Consider the following 25,058-nt stretch of genomic DNA (forward strand, 5'->3'; position numbering starts at 1 on the left):
ACAATTACAACCCAGAGGAAATGAAAATACAGCCTGAATTGCTCTTTCATAAAAATGACACTCTGGGCTTTAGTCTGATCTTCTATCTGCCTTCAGACACACCCCAACAGCAAATTCATTTATCAGCCAAGAGTACCGTACTGTCCGCTGCCCCCGGAAATACTGCTGGATGGTAACAGCTGCTTGCTTTGTGTGAAGGTATTTCTTCCTCTGCAGCCAGCCTCGAATACTCTTCTGGATCATGATGCATGCATGTCTCAGCTTATCTGATCGCAGTTTTTCTAAGTAAGCAACCTGTCCTGCTCTGAAAAAAATTTTTGTTCTCCCAAACTGATACTGGTTATGATCCTGAAAAAGAAAACAGTAGGTATATTGAGTTTTTAGTTTATTATTGCAGCCCAGACATTCTCTTCCTTTTATAAATTGTCACTTCAGGCAAGCTCTTCTGAAATGACATGATCTTGCTACAGAAGAATATCCTCTCTGTCCTCTTTGTAGATAAGAGTATGTGGGGAGAAAATCCACTTAGCAGGAAAAGACCCAGAGAATTACATCAAAAGTTGCACACTAGTGATCTAAAATTAAAGGGAGGCTTTGGACTTATCATCAAAGCCTTGAAAACAACCTCTTCACCCCCTTCTACAAGTCTCCCAAGGTTCCATGGGCTCAACACTACCTTTTGATGCACAATTCCGGCCTTGAATCAGTGACCTGTGTGAGCAAAAACTCAGAGGTGAAGCTGCATTTAAGTTCAGGCTCTTACCCTTGGCCCGTGCCAGAGCTATGCAGCAAGTGTGCCTGTGTTTGGTTTTACACATCCCTGAGTCTGAACTCACTCCTGACACGCTGACTTGAGTTGCTGGCTTGACTGAGACCAGTCTCACCACTACCAGCTCGTCTAACGAATAGGAGAGATGTGCAAAATAGAACATTTTTAGAACAGTTCTCCAACATGCTGCATTCCACCATCAAAAGCCCTCTTGTGCTTGTAATACTCAACAAATCTATACCATTTACTGTTCAATGGTTTATAAATATAGGTAGAATATCTTCCATTTTGCAAGTGATAATGCTAAGCACAGAGTGCTTAAATTCTCTGTCTATGGCCACATCATGACTGTGCCACAACACAATGTTACTGACTCACAAGCCTGCGTACAGCACACTAAATCAGGAAAAACAGTAATAACGTAAATATCTTCCCTATTTGAGGAGAAATACTACTCTTGGCAAAAGAGACCTTTTATTACTAATAGAAGCTGAGGTACATCCGTGGGTTGGTGCATACAAACTAACCTGGATTAGCTGCTGCAAAACAATCTTGCAAATCTGCTTCTTGTCATTCATGGAGAGCTCCTGCTGTGTCATAAGAATGCTGTAACGGCTGAAAAACTCAATGTAAGTCCACCTGGAAAATTAAAAGTTAACTAATTAATTTCATTTAACAGACACCTAAATATTTTTTGACCCAAGGAGGCTCACTGCCACCCCTACCTGGATGGATAGCTCTGTGCACTAATTCGAATAGTTTCCAAAACACCACAGGCTCGTAGCTGTTGAGTAACTCTTTTTGAATCAAACCTAAAAAAGCAGAGTTATATTTTACGTTTCTGCTGGGTTTGGCATGCTGTAATAATTAGAACCATTCTACTAACTGGATTTCTATTTCAACACTGTTCACACTTTTTCTGACTTCCAAAGCTTTTTTAAGTACTTCTGTGGACAAAAGGTTATGTTCACAAAGAAAATGGCAATGGGTTTTACTCCTTGAATATAAACTGGTGCTAGTCCATACCATTCAAAATATCCATCAACTTAAACCAAAGGTGGGCAACCTTACCCCTAAAAATGTTCTCACAAATACACAAACACTAATATACAACTTAAAAAATATTAGGATAATAAAGAATTTTTAAGGTATCAATAACTACTACTGAATTATTCTATTTTTGTAAAATGACAATTTTTTTTTTCCTACTTTAGTTATCTTGAAAGGAGAAATATGTTCCATATGGGAAGTTGCTCAACAATAAGAATTTAACTTGCAGACATGTTGCTACAGTGAAATGGAAAAATACTCTTAATTTTAAAGGTAATGGAACAGTTCAACACCACTAATGTACTTACTCAAAAGGCAACTTCTCATCATTTGGCTTTATGCACCGTACATAATGAGGGGTGGTTGCATTGAGTGTCACCATAAGCAAAGACAAAGAATTCCGGAACTAGAAAATACCAGACATAACAGTTTTGCTGATGAAACATTTCCAGCTAAGCAAAAAAGTCAAATCTTAGTCTTTTAATTATTTATTAGGTTTTGGCTGGACACTGGGACATATATTCTTAGTGTTTACATCTTAAATGCAGGAAATTTAATTTGATGTACTTAGGAGTCTCCTATATTTAAGTTAAACACACCTACTTATACCCAGTCCTGGAGCACTGCACTGTGGGTGGTTCTGGCTGTCCTAAAAACTGGACAGTCCCCCATGAACAATAACAGGATCCAGTATCACACTCTCAGACTGCCCAGTACACTTCCTTGAAAGCACAAGCATCACAGACTGGCACATTTCTGTAGTACCTTACTGCCAACAGTTGTCCGGAGCTGTTTGTTGGGTGACTTGAGAACAGGTCTTGCAGATTTGATGTTTATAGTTGAACTGAAAGGTGAAACGGACACTGGATTGTCTTGAAAAAAATTTGCACACAGATGAAACTAAAAGTGTGGTGAAAGAATCAGAGTTAAATACTGTGTAACTGTAGCAACACTTAAATAAAAACAACATTTACTACAGCATAAAGTGCAAACCCCCTTAATGTTTAGGCCAGGTATTGCAGGACTTGGAACTGGGTATTTAAGCCACAAACAACAACTGAAGAAAGAGCTGGCATGATTCTGAGTCTGTTGCAAAGCACTTACACGTTTCACAGACAAAATTCAGCAGCTGTTAAGGCAGCCTGCAAAAGCTATTTCAGCATGAGCAAATACGGACATAAACACAGAGCAGAGTTAAAAATAAGACCACCTAAGGTTATATTTTCACAATATGTAATTCAAGATTATGTTTTTTGGTCAGATGAAGTTAACTTCTTAAGTTAACTCAAGGCTGTAGACTTCAAAGGGACAGGGCCTTCCAGCAGACGGGAAGAGGCAGGCACATATAAGACATCTGATGTTTTCCTTGCCTTGGCATTCTCTTAATCTCTTTTGAAGAATAAACAAAGGCAGTTGTTAATGATAAACTACCTATCAAAGCTGCACATAATGACTACAGGAAAAAAAAGGTTTTCGGTTACAATGATTACAAAATGGCCTTCAAGGGAGATATTAAAAAATATCCAACATAACTGGCAAAGTAAATGCACATATACGAAGAAGTTGAACACTGTGGTTTTTCATCTTCTATATTATTTTTATGTTAAAAATATATCCTTGGATAATATTAAAAAAAAATTAAGACTAATTTTATATCAAAACAAATATTTTAAAACCAGATCTGAATTAATTCCAGTAAAATCAGATATTAAAAAAATTAGTCATTACTGATTGTTCACAAACCTTGCTCTCTTTCAAGATTTCAATCAATACTTCATGCACTGTATCTCTGTTTTTTTCCAGAAATCCTTCACATTTATATTCTACCTGTGCAAACAGGCAAAATCATTAACTTCTCAGCAACACATAAACTGTTAGCAAAACAATAATTTTTACTCTCTCAGCTGCAGCAGCCAAGAGCTCTTTATTAGTCTTAAACATGATGGCTGAAATTCTTCTTTTCCCAGTTCCATTATCTCAAGATTACATACATGCATATTGTAAATTTAGAAGCAAGACAAACTGTCAGAATCCACTATCAACTGCAATTTCCTTCTGCCTTCATTAGGAATTTCTTTCCTCCTTTCTTCATTATTCTATGGTTTCAAATCAAAATATCAAAAAAAAGGAATACTACATTTGAAATGTAAATAACTGAGATTAAAATGTGTTTGGGCTACAATTGTAACTATTCTATTTATACACTCTACTCTTTTTCTGCTTTTTATCTTGATGATTTATTTTTATGCTCTCAAATTCATTATCTTAAGCACTTCTTATGTTTAAATGGCCCATTACAGACACTATCACCAATAAATAAATAGCACTATGTATTGAAGATCAATTTTATAGAAGTTCCAAACAAGTGTGGTTAATATTTCCTATTTTCTAATTCTGTTTCTTTTCTGAATGAGCTATTTCTAGAAACATGGTGAAACATTACTGGGTTGTTTACACTCTACCTTATCAGCAAAGTGTTGAATGATGAAAGACGTGTTCGACATCCTCGGCTTTTCAAAGAGTGCATTTTTACTGACAAAATTATTATATAGCTTTTGAAGCCAGTTTTCATCTTTTCCATGAGGTAACTGTAAAAATGAGAAGGGTGATCTCTTTAGCAAACTTGTTGGACTGTTAAGGGCAGCAAAAACACTTACTGTCAATAAATACTCCGAATAAAACATCTTCAGTGGATTATGAGGCCTGACAACAACCAGTTTTTGCGTCTTCAAACTAATCAGTGGCTCCCTGTAGCAAATCATTTTATGAAAGAGCGTTGTATTAATCCACAAATTTGCTGACTAGAGTCAATTCTCTGGTGAGTCATAAATAATTTTGTCCTGAGAGGATGCTACCTGCAAATGGGGACTTTGTGACCCCTGAGAATGCTAGTGAGCAGAACATGTTACCCATATTACTCCATGGTTTGGATTCCAAGAGGTACAGATTGCCAATATCACCCAAACACCTTTTAGAGACCATTTTAACAGGGCTTAACTTTCCCTGACCTGTTCCTCCCTGGCAAAGCCACTTCAATAGGTTTGGAAGCCTAAAGGAACTACATATAACACAGAAAAAAAATAGATTAGGAATTTCTACAGTCAGGGGAGGACACAGAGAAAAAAATAGTAACACTGAAGAAAGAAAAGCAAAGATGTAGGTTTGGTGCATTCAACAAGTACTTATTAAAAAGCGAGACTGTTGGGGGCTTTTTTGTATCAAAATTAGTGATTTGTAGAATACCTTCATTTTCAAAATATTGATGGAATAGACCCCTGGAGATTGAATAGTCCAAATTCCTTCTTGGATAACTGCTGTTTGAACTAAAATTCAGAAAATGTCAAAGGATGAAGGTCCCACTGCACCTTTGCTCAACCTGTTCTAGTACTGCACTACCCTCACAGTGAAAAACTCTAATTACTGGATTGTCTTCTAGCTAAGGATCTAGTTTTAGGTTCTTAGTTCTGCAAGAGCAAAATAGACTAAGAGGCTTACAATTAAAATTACCAAATAGAGGGCAAATCTTAATGTTCCTTTTATGAGGAAAATGCTCTACTTCCCATATAAAAGGACAAAATACGGATTATAAGCCCAACTTGTAAAAATCTATGTAGGTTTTTTTTTTTTCTATGAGCTCTAAATGCAAGAATTTTTAAATTACCAAGCACTCTTCATCCAGAAGTTCTAAAATTCCCATTTTAGCTTCAATAAGGTCAATGACAGGCTGGTTGTCATAGAAGTCTATTAAAGTCCATGGGATATCTTCCTTCATATATTCTTCTTGTTCAAGTTTAAAGACATGCTGGATATGTGAAAATTATGTAAATGTAAGGTTACGACAATTAAGGAAGAAAATAAATACAGTGTGTGCATGTGCATGGTTGTATACATAAGACAGAAAAAATATTTTGGATTATGTTACATGCCTGTCTTGTAAGAAAATAAACCCAGAAATTTTCATATGTATATGTGTATTTATGGATACATGTAAAAAAAAGTTTATTACTGGATAGTCATTATCCAGAAATATCCATTACTCAAGCACAAATAGCATTTGCTAACATCCATTATTGATAATCTAAAAACTGAAGTAAAGTAAGCTAAAGAACTGTAACAAATAAAAGAACATACCAGGTTAAATTGCTGCTGTAGCTTTTCATTAGCATAATTGATACAAAATTGTTCAAAACTGTTCACATCAAATGTTTCAAATCTGAAACACAATTCAAGTAAGAAAAGAAAAAATTCCTCGACATCAAAATCAAATGTTAGTATCTTTAAAAGATTTCAAGGCTATCCTGATGTTTCCAAGAAAATTAACTAGCCATAAAACCAATGAAGATGTTAAGGCATTTCAAAACTTCTACTTTAGAAGTTAATGTTACCACACATAACAGAGCTAAAAAAATCCAGAGTTAAATTTAAAAGTATCATATCAGAAGTTAAATTTAAACCTCATTCACAAAAGATACTAATATTTATAGTAGCTGAACATGTCCACTACTCTGGATGCTAAAGAACTCATATGACCATGACCTTTTAGTAAAACAACCCCCTCCAAATCCATTACCAGTACAAACTGAAAAATGTCTCTTATGAACTCTAAAGAAAAGGCACAACTTAGAAGTTAATTTGTTTCCAGAGACTGTCTTACCCATAAATGTCCAAAACACCAATAAAAGTATGTTGCTTGCCAGAGAACTGCAAAGCTTGGTTAATTCTTTCCACAATAAAGTCAAACAAATGAGAGTAGATCTTCTTTGCCAGAGCATCCCTTGCATTAACAGCCTGAGCTCTTGTCATTGGCTTTATTACAGTCTCTGAGGTTGTGATAATCTTTCGGTGGCACAACCATCGGGACATTTTGTCACAGTTTAAATCCAGAAGTTCACAGAATATACTGAGATGTTTATCTTCCATCTTTAAAAAAGATGAGTAAATATTATTAGATTACATTTATTACATTAACTGTTGTCAAGACAGTGAAATCCTTGCACTGCTGACATCAAACTATGATTTTTATTTTTAGATAAGACAAGGGGCTGTGTTTACTACTTTGTCTGGCAAAATACCAAGATGAGCTGAAGCAAATAATACTGGATAGGACTCCTGATACAGGAGAGAAAAACTTGGACTGGGTGAGATGCTTTGGATTAAGACACTGAAAGAAAGTTACTTTAGTCTGTGTTTACGTGTTCTTGCTTTTTAGACTTGCACAGCTTGCTGGGACACATTCTGAGAAGCTTTGACAAAGCTCTGTTTCCTGTATCCTGCAGAGAGTCCCAAATGGCTTTTCCAACAGCTGTGGATCAATTGGATATGGGGTACTCTTAGCCACATTTTGCCTTTTGTTAAGACTTTCTGAACTTGGGCACAAAACAGCATCTGTGTTGACTCTCGCTGTGCCTCTGTACAGATGAAGATGGAGAAATCAATCAAGTTTAGTACACCAGATTTAACGCTGCTCAGAGCCCCAGATATGAGAGAAACTATTGCTAAAGGACTTCTGGCACAGAATATAATAGAAAATGTTGGTATATGAATGAGCTACTTCCTTACACTGATGGATGATCTTTCATCTCCAGCAGCTGCTATTTCCACGTTGCCCAAGTGCAGGATTGCTGCCAGCATTTTAAAAACATCCATCTGAAAATCCCCATTCAGACCTAAAAAACCAATTCTCAATTATTTTAAATACCCAGAAACAGTACAATTAATTAAAATAGAACAATGATGGACTACTTGCTTTGTTGTGTAGCCAAGAACTGTACAGCATCTCTGAGGAGTACTATGCAAATCCTTGGTTCTGCCAATTTTCTGCCTGTCTGATCCGATGAAAGATTAGGCATGAATTCCTGTACCTCCCCAAGTGCCAGCTCAAGTCTAATTTGGCTTTCACATAAGCCATACAGGGGCAAAGAAGCTTCCAATTCCACTTCTGTCACAGCATGTTAGCTTAAGGGCCAGGAAGACTCCAGCCGTCAGTGATTCTGACCATTAACAATTAACACCAATTGCTAATTGCTCCTGCCTAGTACTTTTAAAACAGACTAACAGTACAATAAATAAGCTATGAAAGAAATTATTTTGGTAATTACTACTAACATTTTGGATAGTTCAGAAACAAACCACTTTTGCCCATTTCATAAAAAAAGAAAAATCTATTGAAAATACATCCCCAAGAATTTACCCAGTAAGGCAAATGTCTTCTGAGTTTCCACCATATTTGCTCTGTCATCAACTCCTTCTATTACAGTGCTGCCACCCATCCGTGTGTAGTTAAATTCTTCTGCGCTTCCTATAGATGAGAAGCAAAGCTTGTAATCCTGCAAAAATTAGGGACTGGGGATAGCCATTTGTTAAAACTCTTTATACCAAAAAATTAAAGATGATGGCAGGTGACAGCGTTTCAGTGATGAGCTGGAGGTCCTCTTTTCTCTGAGAGAAATCCATGAGCATAACTCAGTTAAGTTGACAGAAACTAGTATTCATAATTTCTAAAAATCTTAATATTTCATCTAATAAACAATGGAGACTGAGTAAACATATACCTAAGGTCTGCTTCTCCGTAGACAAGTGAATCAAGCCCCTAAACTGTCAAGGCACCTGTCACTACAGAAAGTATAAGGTTTTCAAGGGAATTAGGTACTTGATTGTGCACTACTTGAGTTACTAAGGATTTGCTACCAAGTTCAAAACAAACAGGATTAATAGCTAAGTGACTTAAAAATGCAGGGCCCATTTTAAGGCTGTGAGATTTATGCTATAAAGCACTTAACATCCTAGCATTTGAAATCCCAGCCTTAAAAATACTGCACTGCAAAAATGATGAGTAGATTATTTTCTTGAGACCTACCCAATTTAAGATGTTTATATTCAGGCTGCATAGCAGATGCACACAACTGATAAAATATATGGTAGTTTCTCTCATTCTCTGACTGTAAAATAAAGCAAAGAATAACACTACAGAAAAAAAATAATTAACAACAGAACAAAGAAGCAAACAGAAAAACATTTGATATTTAAGACTATTGTAAAGTGATAATGATGCCTGAGGGCTAAATTCTGCTGCAACATAGTCTGGCAAAGAAATTGCTCTATATTAAAACAGCACATCTTAGATTTCAGCATGATCTTTGGAAGTGATACATTCAAGTATACTTTATTTCCATTACCAATATGCTGAGTTCTTTCCCCAAGGATGTTACTATAATAATTTCTTCAGCTCCAACAACCATCTACTAATATGAACTGGCAAATACTGTAAGGAACAACTGTGTAGGAGTGTCAGCTGAAACACTGCCCTGTGGTAACTCTGAAACCCCTCCATTTTCAAATCATCCTTCAGGCAGCAAATATACAGAAATATTTTTCGGTGTACTTAAAAAGTTGCAATATTATTAATAAAGAAACCTTTGTGAAAACAGTTCTATAAAATTAAATGCTTTCTTTAGGATATCATCACAATTATGCCCTGACCCTGTAGGGAGTCACATGCAATAAGCCCTGGCCTTATAAATTTTCAGCCATTTTTTTACCAAGACTCTCTCTACCCTACCTATGCTGCTCCTTTCCAGATACAACTGGCATGTGTTACTGTTGTGACAGCATGTTACAGATTTCTGAAATACTTCTTGCACTTATCTCAGGGAATTGTCCCTGAGATGCATCCTTCACTTAAGGAAGAACACGAAGTACAATAGTTTCTTTTTATAAATAATATAATCTCCTGTTAAAAAATAAATCAAATGCTGATTAGACACACTATTCAGAACTTCACATAATATTTTCTATATGAAATCAGGAAAGTATAGTAAAGTATAGTGCTTTTGTAGCTATACTGACAATGACTATTTTAAACTTTATTTTACCCACCTGAAAGACAACTCTGGATTTCTCAAGCAGGTATGTTCTCATGTTAGCTCCAATGATTTGGCAACTCTGATCAAAACTGATTTCAGTGTATTTTCCAAATCGACTGCTATTATCATTCCGTGTGGTTTTTGCATTGCCAACAGCCTACAAAAATTATAAACTTAAATGATTTGATTTACTTGGGTCTCTCATAAGAATAACTTTGAACCCTTTGATTTTAGAAACTTGCAGTTGAGTCAAGTTTTGTCAATCTCAGCACTGAGTCCTGTTACTTAAATTTTGAGGCCCAAAACTGAAGACAAACCTCAAGTCAAACAGTATAATGTTACATAAACTGAGAACTAGAGAAAGTATGTTTTTCTGTTATAAGGAACCTTAGCTGGTTTCTATTCCAATTAATAAAAACAAACAAACAACTTGTTCAATATTGTTTTCTCATGATCTAATAGGTGGCCAGACAACACTCTGGAGGCAAACTAGTGCCTCCAAAGGGCCACTGGTAACTCAGACAGGACCTTCCTGAAGCTGACTACCTCTGTCCATCAGTAATATTCACAGGCTAAACTTCTAAATTAGATATCTAACTCAAGCAGATAAAACATCTCAAAAGACTTCAAACAAAGATTCCCAGCAGCTCATGGAATTCTTTCCTTGATGAGTACAGGCTTGACAGACACTCTCTGAAACTCACCTCAGTTATTGGATTGGATGCCAATACTTTATCCTCCACATGTGCATTGCTGCTTGACTTGCTCACAGTGGCAAAGTACCTCATAGTGTATCTTGCAGACACAGTCTTTCCAGCTCCTGATTCCCCGCTGACTATAATAGACTGATTTTTGTTATTTCTAGAACCAAATAATCAGACAGTTTAAATCAGACAGTTCAAATCAGACATGTCTAAAATCATGTATAAACGTAGGAATTATAAATTTGAAACAGATGTTTGAAATCACAGCTATGGTCAACTCTCATATATCAGTTCCATCTTTCATCTATTCTTCTCTTACACCAGTTGTAATCTCTAGGTTGGTGTCATTGCTATTCACTGAGCTAAGTCAGTGTTTTACCCCCCATCAAGAATGAAAATAGTTATGAACTCTAGAAATTCCTCAGCTGGTTAAGGAATTCGTCCTCCTTTAGTTAAGCCACCTATTCAAAGGTATTCTTAATAGCCAGTGGCACATACACAGTCAAATGACAATGAACACTGCCACTAGACTTCAAGTGTTATTTATGTACATTAAACAACATACTGAACCTTGCCATTTGCTTGTATGCTTCTTCTGCCACAGCAAATATATGTGGATCCATGTCCCCCATGTTTTGTCCACTATATGCATGGATAATAGCATCTCCATATATTGGCAACTCTTTATAGGGGTTTATTGCAACCAAAATTATTCCTAAAACCAAGGGTGCAAAACAAAAATAAAACACAGGTTAGTTAAATGAAATGCTCATTTTTGGCAACAACACTTAAACTGATACAAAGCAGCAATATTTTATAAACTAGGTAGGAGATACTGATCAACAAACAAGTCTATGCTCATACATAAAACCAGTTAACATGAGTTAAAACATACTTGAGGAAAATATTACTCGCATCATACTGAAAACTAACCCAAGATATTTTTTTAAATTTTTTTTTAAATATTGCATTTTACTTTGCTTACCACTATATGTGTAGATAAGTTTGGACTCCACAAAACGAACTTTGAGATTGTGTAGAACAGCTGGTTCATGGAGATAACTGAGTGCAGTGAGATCATTTTCACCAACAAGTATGTCAGGATTTCGTAGGGGTGGCAAAGCAGCTGGATCAACAGGGTAATTCAGTTCCTGTCAACAAAAACTACTTGAAACATCATAAAATGCATTATGTTTGCATAAACAGGAACTCATCTTTGACCTTTACACAAAGTTACAGAGTTGATGGAGCACTGTCTGATCTATTTCATCAATTCCATACATCCCACTGAACTTGGGGGACTTGGAGCTCTTTGTTGCTTATGAAAAAGAAAGTTACATTCTCTTTATTTACGTTTTTTTGTATTGAAATCTGTAAAAATGGTAAACACGTTTAGCTCTCTAAACACATGCATATTTCAAGTACAGATAAAAGCAGCAGACCAGCTGCAACTGAATGAAAGCAAACACCTGGTCAGAACTCAAGGCAGCTCTATAACGATCCTTACTTGCAACCATTCCATTTTCTTTACACAAAGATTAACACTCACTTCTGTTTCTTTCAACAAATCCATTTAATCATTCATTTAATACTTGTCTTTATGGAACAGGAATACAGAAATGCTGTTTTCAAAATATTAAATCTGTAAAGAACTTGGATACTAAAATTAACAGATCTTACATAAAGCAACAACTTTAGGGAAGAAAGAAGTACCAGCTAGCTCTGTGAGGATAACTGCTTTCCTCCAACTTAAGATGAGTTTCAGGGCTTGTTTCAAAAGTGATTTTGATGTATGTGCTATATACTTATGTTATACAGATAGTAGAATTGCACTCCTCATATTTTTGAGTAGCAGCTGTTTACTGTACAAATTTCAATATGATAAAAAAAGAAAATATGGACATGTTATTTAGATCTCATAATGATGAGTCCTATATTTCCACATAAATATATTTCAGCAAACCCCACAATAATTCAGGCTTTTCTCCTTACAGTTCCATCTTCTAATTGCACATGGAGAGAACGGTCTCCAGCTTTGTAGTTTTTTGTGATTTCTGCAGACTGCCAAACTTCTTCATTATCAGGGATCCAAACCCTATTGTACTAGAACAGAAAAACAAGATAATAGTTAGCTTAGCTATTATCACGATATTTGAATGTAAATATGCTGTTCAAACCATCTAGTTCTCCTTTGCTGAAGGTAAAATGCTGAAGCATAAGCAAACTCTTCAAATGTTCTGCCTGAGAAGCCATCAGAAACAGCACTTCTTAAAAGGACATAACACAGCTGTAAACCTCAGTAAGCAGGGAATTACTTCAGTGATGTGGAGTGTGTCCTTCTCATCCTGACAGGGTTTGACAAAGCAATCTCATCCATCCCTACTTACACAAGCAACCATAATGTATAATCTTTCAGCATCTTTATGTTTTGATAGACAGAACCCTTCATTTAATTCCCTTACCCTCACTATATTCACAGTCAGTTTAAACTGTTTAAATAAACCCATGAGAACTGCTGCAGCTGCTTACTTGAAAAATTAACATTAGTCAAGGATTTTATGGAGCGTTAGCAGACCCACAGATACCTTGGGGACTCATATACCTTCTCATTTTGGTGCCACAACTGTTGTTTTTAGCACAAGTGACTTTTTTCCTCTCTTAATTTGGGATAAGCCTTGGAAGCTCCAGTAGATCCTCAGAACATGAGGGTCTCTGCCCCAAGAACCCCTAGTGAATGATGGTGGGTGTCCACAGAGGTCCCTACAAACTGCACTGTACAACAGCCTTCTTAATTCTTATTCCCAAGGATCAACACCAAACAATTTAGGGTAAGAGGGACTTTTGCAGGGACATTCTGCAACTTAGACTGTGTTGCTCAGTGACTTCTCCAGGTGAGTTTTCAGGATCCCCGAGGACAGAAACTGATCTTTCTAGTCAGCCATACGCCAAACTGGTTTGCACATCAGGTGATGATCAACCGAAACCTCAGCCTCTTCCATGGTACCTCTTTGCTGATGTTTTCAGCAGGACTGCATTTTTTCATGCAATATCCAAAGTCACAAGGACATTTTCTAAACAACCCCAAACCCCTATGATGTCAATGTTTTCGTCTATCCCACCAAAAGAGACAAAAGCCCAGCTTCACAAATATCTATTTAATGGCCAAATGAAAAACATGGCTAAACTAGTTTTCAGTTTTCCATGCGTACGTAAGTATAAATTTTCTTTTGTGTCATTCCTATGGTATGTTGACTTCCTGGTGTACAAAAATGCTTGTTAAATTTCACACAATCAGACAATATGCTGAGTTGCAAACAACCCACAAGGATCACTGAGTCCAACTCTTAGCCCTGTAGGACCCTACCCAACAGTCACACCACGTGCCTGAGAGTATCACCCAAACATCTGGAACTCTATCAGGCTTGGTGTTGTGACCACTTCTCTGGGGAGACTGTTCCAGCACCCAACCACCCTCTGGGTGGTTGTTGTTTTATTTATTTGTTGTTATGCAAGTCGGAATATCACCACCAAACAGCCTCAGGGGCACACAGTGTGTTCCCATGTAAGAAGGTGAACTGCACGGACGAGAAAGAGAGGGAAAACAATGTGACAAAAGCACTGATTCTTCAGAAAAGGCCCCTGGAGTTGCAGGAGCCTCCATTGGCAAATGCACTCAGCCTACAGAGCTGGCTGTCTCCAAACCCTGCCTCACAGGTAAACAGAAGGGAGTTTGCTCATTCCCGTGTCGGGTTACACCCGCGCTCCTTCCTCCCTTCAGCTCCCTGACAATATTCCAGTGAAAACTGCCGTTTGTTCTTCCAGCGGCTCCGATTGCGGCACCAACACTGAGAACGAAGAGCTCTGCAGCACCGGGCTCAATGGAGCTCGTTACGGCAGCTGCTGTTGCAACAGAAGAGACATGGGCTTATAAATCACTAACATATCCATGTTGGTTTTGCTATTTAAAGCTAAGCAAACAAATTATACGCCACGACAATCCAGCGACTTACAGGAAAAGTGGGGAAAGTTGTGCACAAACTTCAGCAGGTGCACCAAGGAGGAAGAATCTTTGTTTCAAGGCCAAGTTCTGCCACACACATTCAATATTTGCCCAGCAGAAAGCGCAGCGCTCCGAAACTGAGTGCCCAGGGGAAGGGCTTTGTTAAACCTTAAAGTTGCCTAACCGCTGGCTAGCACAGCAGAGACCTACTCCTGAAGGCCAAGAGTCTCAGAAAAAGGTGGGTTTTCCGCAAAAAAGGAGTATTTCTCCCCGGTGCCCTGGTATGTGTGGGATGATCCCAGTCAGCCAGCGCGGACAGCCACAGGCGGCCCCGCGCTTTAACCGCGGTCCCGACAGAGCTCGATCCGCTCCCGCCGGGGCTCGGCACGGCCGACCCGCCCCGCTGCCCCCCGTGCCCCGCTCACCTGCGTGTAGAGCTCGGCCAGCGCCATCGGGACTGCAGGTTCCGCAGGTGGCCGCGGTCCGGCCCCCGCCCCGGGGCGTGGGGAGCGGCCCGGCCCCGCTCCCGGCCGGCCCCGCCCGCCGCAGTGCCCGCAGTGCCCGCTCACCCTGCGGGGCTCGTCCCGCGGCCACCGCCCGGTTCTCACCGCCCTGTACCTATAGTGGAGCTGAGCGGCACTCCCAGGTACCGCACTGGCACAGCTGGCACCTGGAATACACCTTTAGGGAGCGGGAATAATGTCCCTTCCGACGGCCAGAAGGGTCCCGAGGGGAGCAGTCCGGACCCAGCAGAGAAAACCAACAGAAACATTAATCATCTTCCTACAAGGAGTTTCTTTAGCAATCTTGGAATAAAATAAACAAATCTGAATGCATTTAGTAAGCTGAAGGCACTAACCGGTATTACATCGAAATAGCCTTTATGAGGAAGAAGATTTGAATAACCACAGAGTCAGGTTTTGGCAGGTGGCCCACCAGCCCTCCTTGCCTGGCACCAAAGGAGCTTTCATGGCACAGAATGTAATGTCTTAGTGAAGGAAAAATCTTATTTCAGTAGCAGGTTATATTAGGTGACAAAATATCATAAGAGAAATGAGCTACGTCGAACAGAGTATTTTGCAATATGCACAACAGTTTATGGCACACTGCTGCTATCTGGGTGTGTATTTACACATCCTCAGATTTTAACCAACTCCCCTGGCAGTCAACACCCAGCCTGCCATGGAGGTAGAGGGAACCATGTGACTGTCTGGGGACTATATCAGCACACAGCTCAGGAACTACCAACCAACCAACCAAAAAAATTCCAAAGCAAATAGTACAGTTGTACTTTTATTTGGACATTTTCCAGTGATAGCTATTAGGCTACAGTTTTTATGATGCATACATTTACTAAGTACAACATGAGACACTACCACAGATCAGAGCTCAGGTCATTCTGACAATGTTTTGTTTTTCATCTATGTACTGTAGTGGCATCGAGTGAAAACCTATGTTTAAAGGCTTTTATTTATCACATGAAGTATCAGCATCTTAAAAAATCCAAGTGTTTACTCATAGTTTTAGTATGGTATTTGAAATGTGTTCAGTTTAAATCACGCATAGACTTTCAAATTGCAAATGCTGGTGTTTCCAAGTTGGGAACAAATGTTACCGGATAGCAATCCACTTTCAACAAAGAAGTTGATCTTATTTTTTTTCTGTGATAGAACAGATTAATCACATTTAACAGACTTAAGCACTTTCATGATCCATCTCAGATTGAAGTGTGAGAAGTAATTTTTCAAAATTTGGAGAGAAGACTGTATCCTAAACATCGGAATAAAATTATCACTGGAATAAAAATACACCAAACTGAATGAGGTAATTATTGTGCAAAATCTCTAGAATAACTGTATATAATTCTAAGGGGTCACTGACAAGTATTTTTCCAGCATCTGATAAAATCTATCATCTCAATAGATAATAAATTAAAATATAAAAGATATGTCCACATTAAAAGAGCATAACAATGATTCAAAGGAAAAAAAAAATTGTTAAAATAATTCTGCATTATATTCCATGGTTAAAGAGATTTTAGTCCTAAGGTGAAAGATATATTATACACTGACACTAAAATTTTACTTTTGAAAAGTGCATGTAAAATACTGCCATGTAAAATGTTAGATGAATTACCAACTACACATCTATTCCAACTCAAAAATATTTTCCTTTAAAACATGTCAAGCAGCATATACTTTTAATGTGATATAAAAGTAATACCAGTCAAACCACTGAGTTTAAGATAATACCTATAAATTACTAACCACTACTTTTTTTAAGGAAACAATACAATAAGGCTTTTTACAGGTAAACAAGCTTAAAAAATAAACAAAAAATACATTTAGGCATACATTTTAAACACATAAAACGCTTAAGTAGTGGATACATTTCCTGATCTACAGTATGAACATACTGTTATGCCAATTGTTTGTTTTTCAATAGGAGAAAAAAAAATTGTAGGTCAGCATGTTCTCTTGTATTTTCTTTCCTAACCCTGTTACTGGGTGAGAAGGCTTTCCTATTACATTCTCCCAAGTACAGTACCCCTAACAGTCTGAAAACTACCTTACACCTTATTTGGAGCCACGTAACAGTAGCCGTAGTTTCAGAAATCAAGTAATATTTTTAAAAAGAGTGTTTGGTATACCATGCAGAGGAAAACAATCTCAATCATTCAGCAAAGATCATTCAAAACATTTTTGCAATGCAGTCGTAGCTTCTTGGAAGTACTGGATCTTGGAAGATCCATCAAATGTAATATGGGCTGTACATATTTGAAAATAAGATGACATGAGCATCTTAAAATGATACTGACAAACTTTAGGTTGTCTTTACTTCTGATTTTAGCAACCATACAAACAGCATGTCTGCCTCTCAAGTAAAACAAAACTGAAATGTTTCAGTCTGCTTAACAGCAAATCTTTTTTTCTGTGAATTTGCAGGCAAACAGATTAGTACCAAACAGTCTAACAGTGCAACCTCTAGATTATTTATCAATATTCTAGAAGGAATTAATGTCAATGCTAAGATGATAATTATTATAATACATTAGAAATATTGCACAATGCAATTAAGCAATGTGTGTGGCTTTTTTTTTTACATGTATATTTGAGCCATACACCACAGAACTGGATCCTTAAGCAAGGCTTCTGCTGCACATTGTGAAATGTGAATTCTGTATAGCAGATCCAAGATGTGTGAGACAGAAAAATCTTTCCAGTAAGATGTGCAATATCCAAAATAACTCAGTCTCTCATTATGAACCCTGGATTTCCAACCATTAAATCAGCATGAATCATAGTCAAATGACAGCATCATAGTCAAAAACTACTTAACGTTCTTGTTAGTCAACCTTTCAAAGAATGAGAGCCTTGGGCTACTGCAGAAATTTCCCATTAAAGTTTTTCCTCTCAAATTCCAGTGTGAAAGAAGACTTTTTATTTAAGTGGCAACAAACGAAAAGAGATTATACTCAAAATACACACAGTCAACTCTGGGGTCTACAAACAAAGGACAACATTTGACAGACTATATAATCTAAATAAATACTAAAATCATTACTGACTTCTGATCATTTGCTTCAAGATTCTGTATTTTTAGCTAACTACTTTCAAAAATAACTAGTTTAAAAATAATGAAACATATAATTTCCAGTGTGCTACTTGTGCTTAGTTACCATTTTCCTCTACAGGTGTTATTCGATACCATGTGCAAAAATCCAGTTAAAATAACAGACTGCTACAGACTGTAAATAAGGTTGACAACAAAAAAATGAAGTATCTTATTTTTAGTGCTTAGTATGATACTGTTGTACATTTGAAAGAACAAAAGAATATGCAGCAGCGATTTAGTATGTTTGGTAAACCACAGTACTAACAAATGAACACCTAAATTATAGCATATAGTGAGCTGTAAGACTTATCACTACAATTTATGTCAAACTGACATAAATGAGGAAGTGGTTTAAGAAATAATTTTATATATTGCCAGTTTGTGTTTTTCCATTCCAGTTTTTACAAATTAAATGTAACAGGCTCCCAAGTGACTGTGTATTCTACTACAAAATGCCTTACTTTCAAGTCTTCCATGTTCAGGACTGTGACTGTCCCTGTTGGTCCCTGCCTATGAGAAGATTACATATGGAGTTTAATTTACACTATTTAAATATGTTACTAAAGATCTAAAAATGTCTCTAGACAGCTGAAGACACAATTTTTGTCCAAGCCCGATTTCCATACTCTGGAAATGTATGAATCAGTGAAGTCCTCATAAATGCAATGACTGAGCACAAATGCACATCTTTCTCTTAGCCTTCAGTCTGTGGTGCTGTTGTGCAGTTTTCCAGCTACCTTAACTACAGATCTGGGCTTATACAGGCTGTTTGTTCAGAAAATGTGTTTTTAGTGGCTCACTATGTTTTAACAAGTAAAGATATCAGGCAACCGGTTCTCCATTTAACACTGACGGTACATCCTTGGGATCAGACACGTGATATGAAGCCCAGGCCCAAGCTGGCTGGGATCTGAATGGTTTCTAATGCCAGAGAGGATGGATTAAACGGAAAAGTAACAGGAAAGATGTGTTTAGCATCCATGAGCAACTGAGGAGAGTCCTTCCTGTCTCGCAGACGCACCTGCAGAGATAAGAAAGTGATTACATTATCACTCATTGATAATAATCATCTTGCAAAGAGGGAGTATTTCATCTGTGCTCAGATACGTGTGTGTACAAACACACACTCCACAGTAACTTGAGCCAACGTATTTGCAAGAATTGTGACATTAAACTGTAGTTACTTTCATTGGCTTCAGTTCAGCATATCTTCCCCTTACAATGCAATCTGAAAGTGTTCAGATTCCCTGCAAAAGGAAGATTTAGCCCAGTATCTGGTAATGGTGTCGATTCAGTAAGTAACTTTAATTCAGGAATTAAAGTTTTATCTCAGTTCTACCTTCCCAATTTCCCTTATCCTGCTGAAATGTAATTCAACTTCTAACAGACCAGAAAGATCATATTCCTTTCCTTTATTTTGCTCTACTGTCTGCTTTTCTTTGGAGTTTTCAAAACTTTTCATTTTCATCAATATATATAAAAGCAGAAGGGGTACATTAAGATCTCTGGTATGAACACAGGCCTCAGTTTTCAAAGCAGTTGGAACTTCTCTTGAAGATACAGGTCTGACTAAAGTAAATTTGCATGTATAAATGTTATCACTTGAAAAGTTGGCATACATGTGTATTTAAATACACAAAGGTGTATAAGCACAAAAACCTCTCACCTTCCAAACCCCTCATACATATGACAGAGAAACTAACATTTTCATGCAAGTCTGGAGGCAGTAACCTGTGACTGCTTAAAATTTTAAGGCTGACATCACCTTTTCAACATAGTTACAAAGCAACAGCTAAAAAGCATAGTTTAATTCATAATCCTGAATGTATTTCAGGATGCAAGCTATTTTGGCTCATCAGAGGTTTTCACAGACATAGTCAAATGATTTTTGATGAAAAGATAGAGACATACCTGTATTGTACGTATAAATGATACCAAGACTCTCTCTTCAAACTCATTAACTGGAGTATACAAATTCAGAACTTTTACAATCTGTGAAGAAGAACAATCACTATTAGGTTCATTTTACTGCTCACTCAACAGATGCATCCATGGTTATGAATAATACAATTTTAAAATTAGCTATTTAAAAAATAAAATTATTTACAAGTATCTGTTATTTTTTGCTTTATTGATTCATACAGAATTCCATCACCTGCTCAATGCTATGTTATACAACTGCCTCCTTCAGAACATGTGTTCTTCTGAGGTAAAAACTCTAAATTTCTACAAATGTGAGGAAAATATCAAAGGATGGAAAAATCACATGAGAATTAACTGATTGTGTTCCTAGCCCACCTCCCCTCCCCAGAAACATTATGTATTTCTCACCCTAATTTTGACACTGTAATTATGACCTTCTGTAGTCTTACAACTTCACTGTTCTTCAAGAGTGAGCTATTTCTCTAAAAATAGGGCTAAAACCACCAAAGGCAAGAACTGCATCACAAAGACTTTAAATAATAATATGGGCTAAATGTGTAAAACCTATTAAAAATTCTCTTTGCTTTTTTACCATTCTATTTTTTAAAAAACCAAAACACTCTGAACACTTTGTTAAAAAGTTAAAACACTTCAAGCACATGGAGTTCTAACTTCTTATTCAGTAGAAAATTAGGAGATTTTCCAGTAATGTGAATTACTAAATCAAAACAGCTGTATCAGTGCAACTGCTCGCGCTGACACCATTATGAAAAAAATAGAGAAATTTCTTCCTTTTCTTGGTGAGAATTGCTCAGTAAGCATCAAAGATGCTTGGATCTCTTTATTCCTGTACAAGCTGTATGCAAATGTAGCATGGTTTAAAAAAAAAGTGCAACTTATTTGTACAAAATCTATGCTTTCATAAACAGAGGTCTGTTTACAGAGGTACACTGGGTTCAGCCTTCTGAGGCTAATGGGTACAGTAACTTAACACTTTTGTTTGCAGACTTGGAGATAACAGCTCTGTTTAAATTGTCCATTAACTTGACTGGACACTAACTCTGATGGCAGAAAGATCATTTCCTAGTATCCCAGGCAGAGCTGTCTGGACTACAGAGATGTCTTTGAATGAAGGGTTTTCTCAGAGGATTTTCACAAACAGAGATTATGTATAGTACTACACCCTGAACACTCTACTGAGATTCCTCTCATTTGTTCTAAACTTATCTTGAACATCAGACGGCAAAAGGGTCTGGTCCCTTTTTAATCCCTCCAATGTAATCTGTTTCAGTTGTACTAATGCAAAACGAAGTAAGAAACCTCCAATTCATGTGTGACAGCAGTGTTGGCAGGCAACAGCAACACAAACAGAGCAGAGCTGCTCAAGAGTGACAGCAGGACAGACAAGGAGAGTTTCCTTACCTGGGCAGTAGTCAGTGCATTGCACATTGAACAAATGGCTTCTGCATCTTCATCCGTTTTCTTTTTTACTTGCAACAACTGTGCAGCCTGGATGAGGGGTTCCAGTGTTTCTTTAGCCCCACTATTCATCAAATTTTTATCACGTAGCCATTCTTCCAGTTGACTCACATTGTATCTGTACAAAGAGGTAAGAGCATCAAGACATTAATCCTTGATTATTGCTAAATGGAGAGCATATGCAATTTCTCTTTCCCAGTGTTTCTTCTCTGTCCTTACATGCTTTTCCTTCACACTTCTAATTTCCTTTAATTTTGTCTTTGTACTGTTTTTATCTGATTAAGGCAGGAAATTTTGATTTTCATAACAGTTAGGAACTATGGTCAGACTTTCAGTAACTAGCTTTTCTCATTTGTTTCTGTTCCTATTAATTGTAGGAATGTGACAAGAAGAAAGGCAAATGAGATTTTGTTCGTGTTAAAGTACAGTGAGGTTTTGCGAAGTCACCTGAGGGACTGAAATGCCCTGGACAAATTTCCTGACATATGCCAGTAGAGTCCATTGGACAACTGATGCCAAAATGATTAAGATGGCTTTATCTTAGAATGCAGCACACTAGTGTGGATGAACAAGTATTCATTGCACCACCAGTATACAAAAAAATGCAGTGGGTATGTTTGCTATTCTTCTCTAAAAACTGAGAGAGCAATTACCAACCTTTCACCTACAGTTCTGATTCCCACTTAAGGATGAAATACTTTTGGTTTCTTTCTACCACATGTACTTGGAAGTCAGGTAAGATGTGGCCTAAGGCAACCAAGCTCTTTGTAAACGAACCTCACAAAATCAGTTTAGCAGCATCTGAAACTGTTTGTGTGTGGAAAAATAAATATTCCAGATGTATCTGTGGTTCCATCAAAATGATGTTCAACAACGTCAGGAGTTCACTACAATTTCCAGCAGTGCACACAAGAAAAGTATAACGAGCTCTCCCACCTTATCTGCATTCCTTTGCTCCACGAGCACATGTCCTTGCGCAGGAGAAGGTTATTAAGTGTTACGGCCCCAATGATGTAGAACATCTGCTTGACAACCTGTTTGATCAGCTCTGGATCCATTCCATGCTGGCACATCACCGAATGGAAGGAGTTCAGCTGCCGAATGATGGAGTCCAAAGTGTAGGTTCCTTCATCAGCAATGCTGGATGTTCTCTTCCTCAGTCCTGTTGGTTTCACTCCTGAGACACCTTGGATGGTCTCATGCTCCAGCATCCCTGAAACTGCATTTGAGTGGCAACATTATTATAATGACTTAAACCTACTGATACTCAAGTGTATTGTGGAAGGGAGCAAAACAGAAAGAGCAGGCTGGGCTTTCTGCTAGCCACAGTTTACCATAATTTCCAGAAATTGTGTGTCCCACTATGGTCTGCAAAAATCTAAATTTACAGGGTTTTTACAAAGAATCCAGCATGTGTGTTTGAAAGAAATGTCTAACTCTAGCTCAGCAAAATACTGTCTTCCTCCCAGGATCATATGAGCAGCAGAGTCAGCAAAACCAAGAGCTGTTCCATTCTTCTAAATGTTGTGATTGGAAACCATAATGAAAATTTCTGTGAGAGTAGTGTCTCAACAGAAAATGGAAAGTACTTTTAATGAGAAAAGATCTCTGAATGTGAGCTTCACCACTGCTAGCTATTTCATTCCTCATTGCTGCCCATAATAACAACTAAATGTTTTTTCCATATTATTTTCAATTATGAGTTCTCAAGTAAATTGTCTAATTTTTCCATCATATATTTCCCAACAGACAGAGCAGTAAATATCAGATTGTCATGACAGCTTTTTCCTGCAAATGTATGATTTATGACAAGTATGAATAAGGTATATTGATTTATTCTGTCACTGCCAGAAGAACCAATCACAGTTTTAGTTTTTCCTCTAATCCAACCTGTCTTTGTCATTTATGAACACAATACCACAAGAACTATTAAAGAAATTCTACTGGTTAGGAAGAAATACAAGATATAGTACATTACCACCATCATAATTTTCACTTTAGTACTATGTTGTGAAGTTTAAGGAATTCAGCTTTGCCTTACCAATCATCGGTTGCAGAATATTTTCCAACACTCGGACAAGTTGTTGGTAAATCTGAATGGCCAAGTCACTCAGTACTTGTCTGTATTCAGCTAAATCAAAATTAGTGAGGCAGTGCTCATTTTGACGAGGTGTATTATGCTTCATAAACCCCTGAATTCATAAAATAACAGAAATCAATGATTCCGTGGAGTACAAAAATATTACACAAACCCCGTTTTTTCATTTTTTTTCATGCAACTACAAGTAATACCTTTAAAGTAATAGTCACAGCCCCAAATTTTAATTTGGAAATTCTTCTGATTGAGACTAATGTTAGGATTTGCTTTTTAACTATGATGTCCACAGCATCTGCTTCCTTAACTTGAAACTTCAGGTATCTGACACAGGAACAAACTCTTGCCAGCTTTCTGGTGGGTAAGACCCTTCTGTCTCACTCCAGTTATGGCCAAAAGCCCAGTTAAGTTTGAAAAAGGAATTAGGCATTCCACAGCCTCCAAATGTAGACTGGTCTGCCATACCATGGTTAAAGGGCTTAATACAGCCTTTTTCGCAGGGAGTGCAGTGAATCATTACTAAACAACATAATGGTAGCAGCCAGATTCCTCTACTTAGTCTGAGTTGGCACTTTTGTGAGCACAATGTCATTTAGCCTCTGGGCCCCCAGCCTGCAAGAAAGGGAAGCTGGTTCAAATCTTATCTTCCTGTGCTTTCCACTGATGTCGTCGTTCCAAAAAGGTGTAGCTACTTTAAGACTTTGACTAGATTTTGAGATATTACAGGGATTTGTTAAAGAGCAGTGCTGACAGAAGTATTGGAGAGCAAGACACACCAGAGTAGGGGCAGTGCTTACCTCTTCTCCACTATACTGCTTCAAACAGTGCAAAAATCGGCAGGTGTTCGATAGCCAGAAGGACACTGTTTCAAAGTCATCTCCTCTTTTCTGAAGATAAAAACAAACACAGTTCAACAAAGATTGGTAGGAGGAATGAAATAAAGAAATGCTAGATAAACAGTTAAACACTTAAAATACATTTTCTTGTAGCTACTCATTCTGTTGTTTTGCAAAACAGTGTTTTGGTTGTGTATTAGAAAAACAAGGGGTTTGGCAAAATACCATTAAACACCCTCCCCGTTTTCTGTGGTATTTTTCAAGAACTTTCAGGATATGATTTCCTCCACGGATATGATATTTCTGGTTTTACAGACCCATCCTAAATGTTCTGTGAAGAAATCACATGGCAATATGACTATTCCCAAAACACCCATTCTGTGGCACAATGACTCCTGTTAAGACCCCAACAGGGAGGATGGGAATGATGCAGAGGCAGCAGGAGGAACAGGGAACAATTCAGTTTTGATGAATGTCACTTACATCATAACCATTTTGGCAGCCTGACATGGAAAACAAAACAAAACAACAAACCCTTCTCACCAAGGAACACAGAATCTAGTATATGCTGAGTAATATGCTGAGTAGTTCTAAACCTCCATAGCATACACTCCATTCAACCTAAATATGTTCAGAAATTCCTATGAATACCTAAGCTCCTGTAGGATTGTTTATGAAATATTTTTTCAAAACACGTAGTTTGATTAAAGGCTTGGCTTTTGAAC

The 25,058-nt window shown here is 37.5% G+C and overlaps 2 protein-coding genes across 16 annotated transcripts in view; both read right to left on the reverse strand.

Moving 5' to 3' along the window:
* Positions 1-14,870, reverse strand: part of MYO5C (myosin VC) — a 32,552-nt gene extending 17,682 nt beyond the window's left edge. The window contains exons 1-19 of the mRNA XM_017804959.1: positions 14,811-14,870; positions 12,378-12,488; positions 11,371-11,536; positions 10,956-11,100; positions 10,386-10,542; positions 9,695-9,838; positions 8,676-8,757; positions 8,010-8,117; positions 7,379-7,485; positions 6,474-6,739; positions 5,951-6,032; positions 5,481-5,621; positions 4,282-4,407; positions 3,563-3,646; positions 2,585-2,719; positions 2,128-2,225; positions 1,495-1,581; positions 1,297-1,408; positions 137-348 (exon numbers count right to left, since the gene is read on the reverse strand). Of these exons, the coding sequence (XP_017660448.1) occupies positions 137-348; positions 1,297-1,408; positions 1,495-1,581; positions 2,128-2,225; positions 2,585-2,719; positions 3,563-3,646; positions 4,282-4,407; positions 5,481-5,621; positions 5,951-6,032; positions 6,474-6,739; positions 7,379-7,485; positions 8,010-8,117; positions 8,676-8,757; positions 9,695-9,838; positions 10,386-10,542; positions 10,956-11,100; positions 11,371-11,536; positions 12,378-12,488; positions 14,811-14,837 (2,390 nt within the window). The 5' untranslated portion in view covers positions 14,838-14,870. The remainder of the gene's footprint in view (positions 1-136; positions 349-1,296; positions 1,409-1,494; positions 1,582-2,127; positions 2,226-2,584; positions 2,720-3,562; positions 3,647-4,281; positions 4,408-5,480; positions 5,622-5,950; positions 6,033-6,473; positions 6,740-7,378; positions 7,486-8,009; positions 8,118-8,675; positions 8,758-9,694; positions 9,839-10,385; positions 10,543-10,955; positions 11,101-11,370; positions 11,537-12,377; positions 12,489-14,810) is intronic.
* Positions 14,871-15,665: 795 nt separating this feature from the next.
* Positions 15,666-25,058, reverse strand: part of MYO5A (myosin VA) — a 97,847-nt gene continuing 88,454 nt past the window's right edge. For all 15 annotated transcript variants that reach the window (XM_017805169.1, XM_017805170.1, XM_017805181.1 and 12 more), the window contains 6 exons: positions 24,295-24,384; positions 23,444-23,594; positions 22,339-22,621; positions 21,346-21,520; positions 19,912-19,992; positions 15,666-19,021 (listed from right to left, as the gene is read on the reverse strand). In XM_017805169.1, the coding sequence (XP_017660658.1) occupies positions 18,869-19,021; positions 19,912-19,992; positions 21,346-21,520; positions 22,339-22,621; positions 23,444-23,594; positions 24,295-24,384 (933 nt within the window). In that variant the 3' untranslated portion in view covers positions 15,666-18,868. The remainder of the gene's footprint in view (positions 19,022-19,911; positions 19,993-21,345; positions 21,521-22,338; positions 22,622-23,443; positions 23,595-24,294; positions 24,385-25,058) is intronic.

This window comes from Lepidothrix coronata, unplaced genomic scaffold (assembly GCF_001604755.1).
Source record: "Lepidothrix coronata isolate B3197 unplaced genomic scaffold, Lepidothrix_coronata-1.0 Scaffold11, whole genome shotgun sequence".
Lineage (NCBI taxonomy): Eukaryota > Metazoa > Chordata > Aves > Passeriformes > Pipridae > Lepidothrix > Lepidothrix coronata.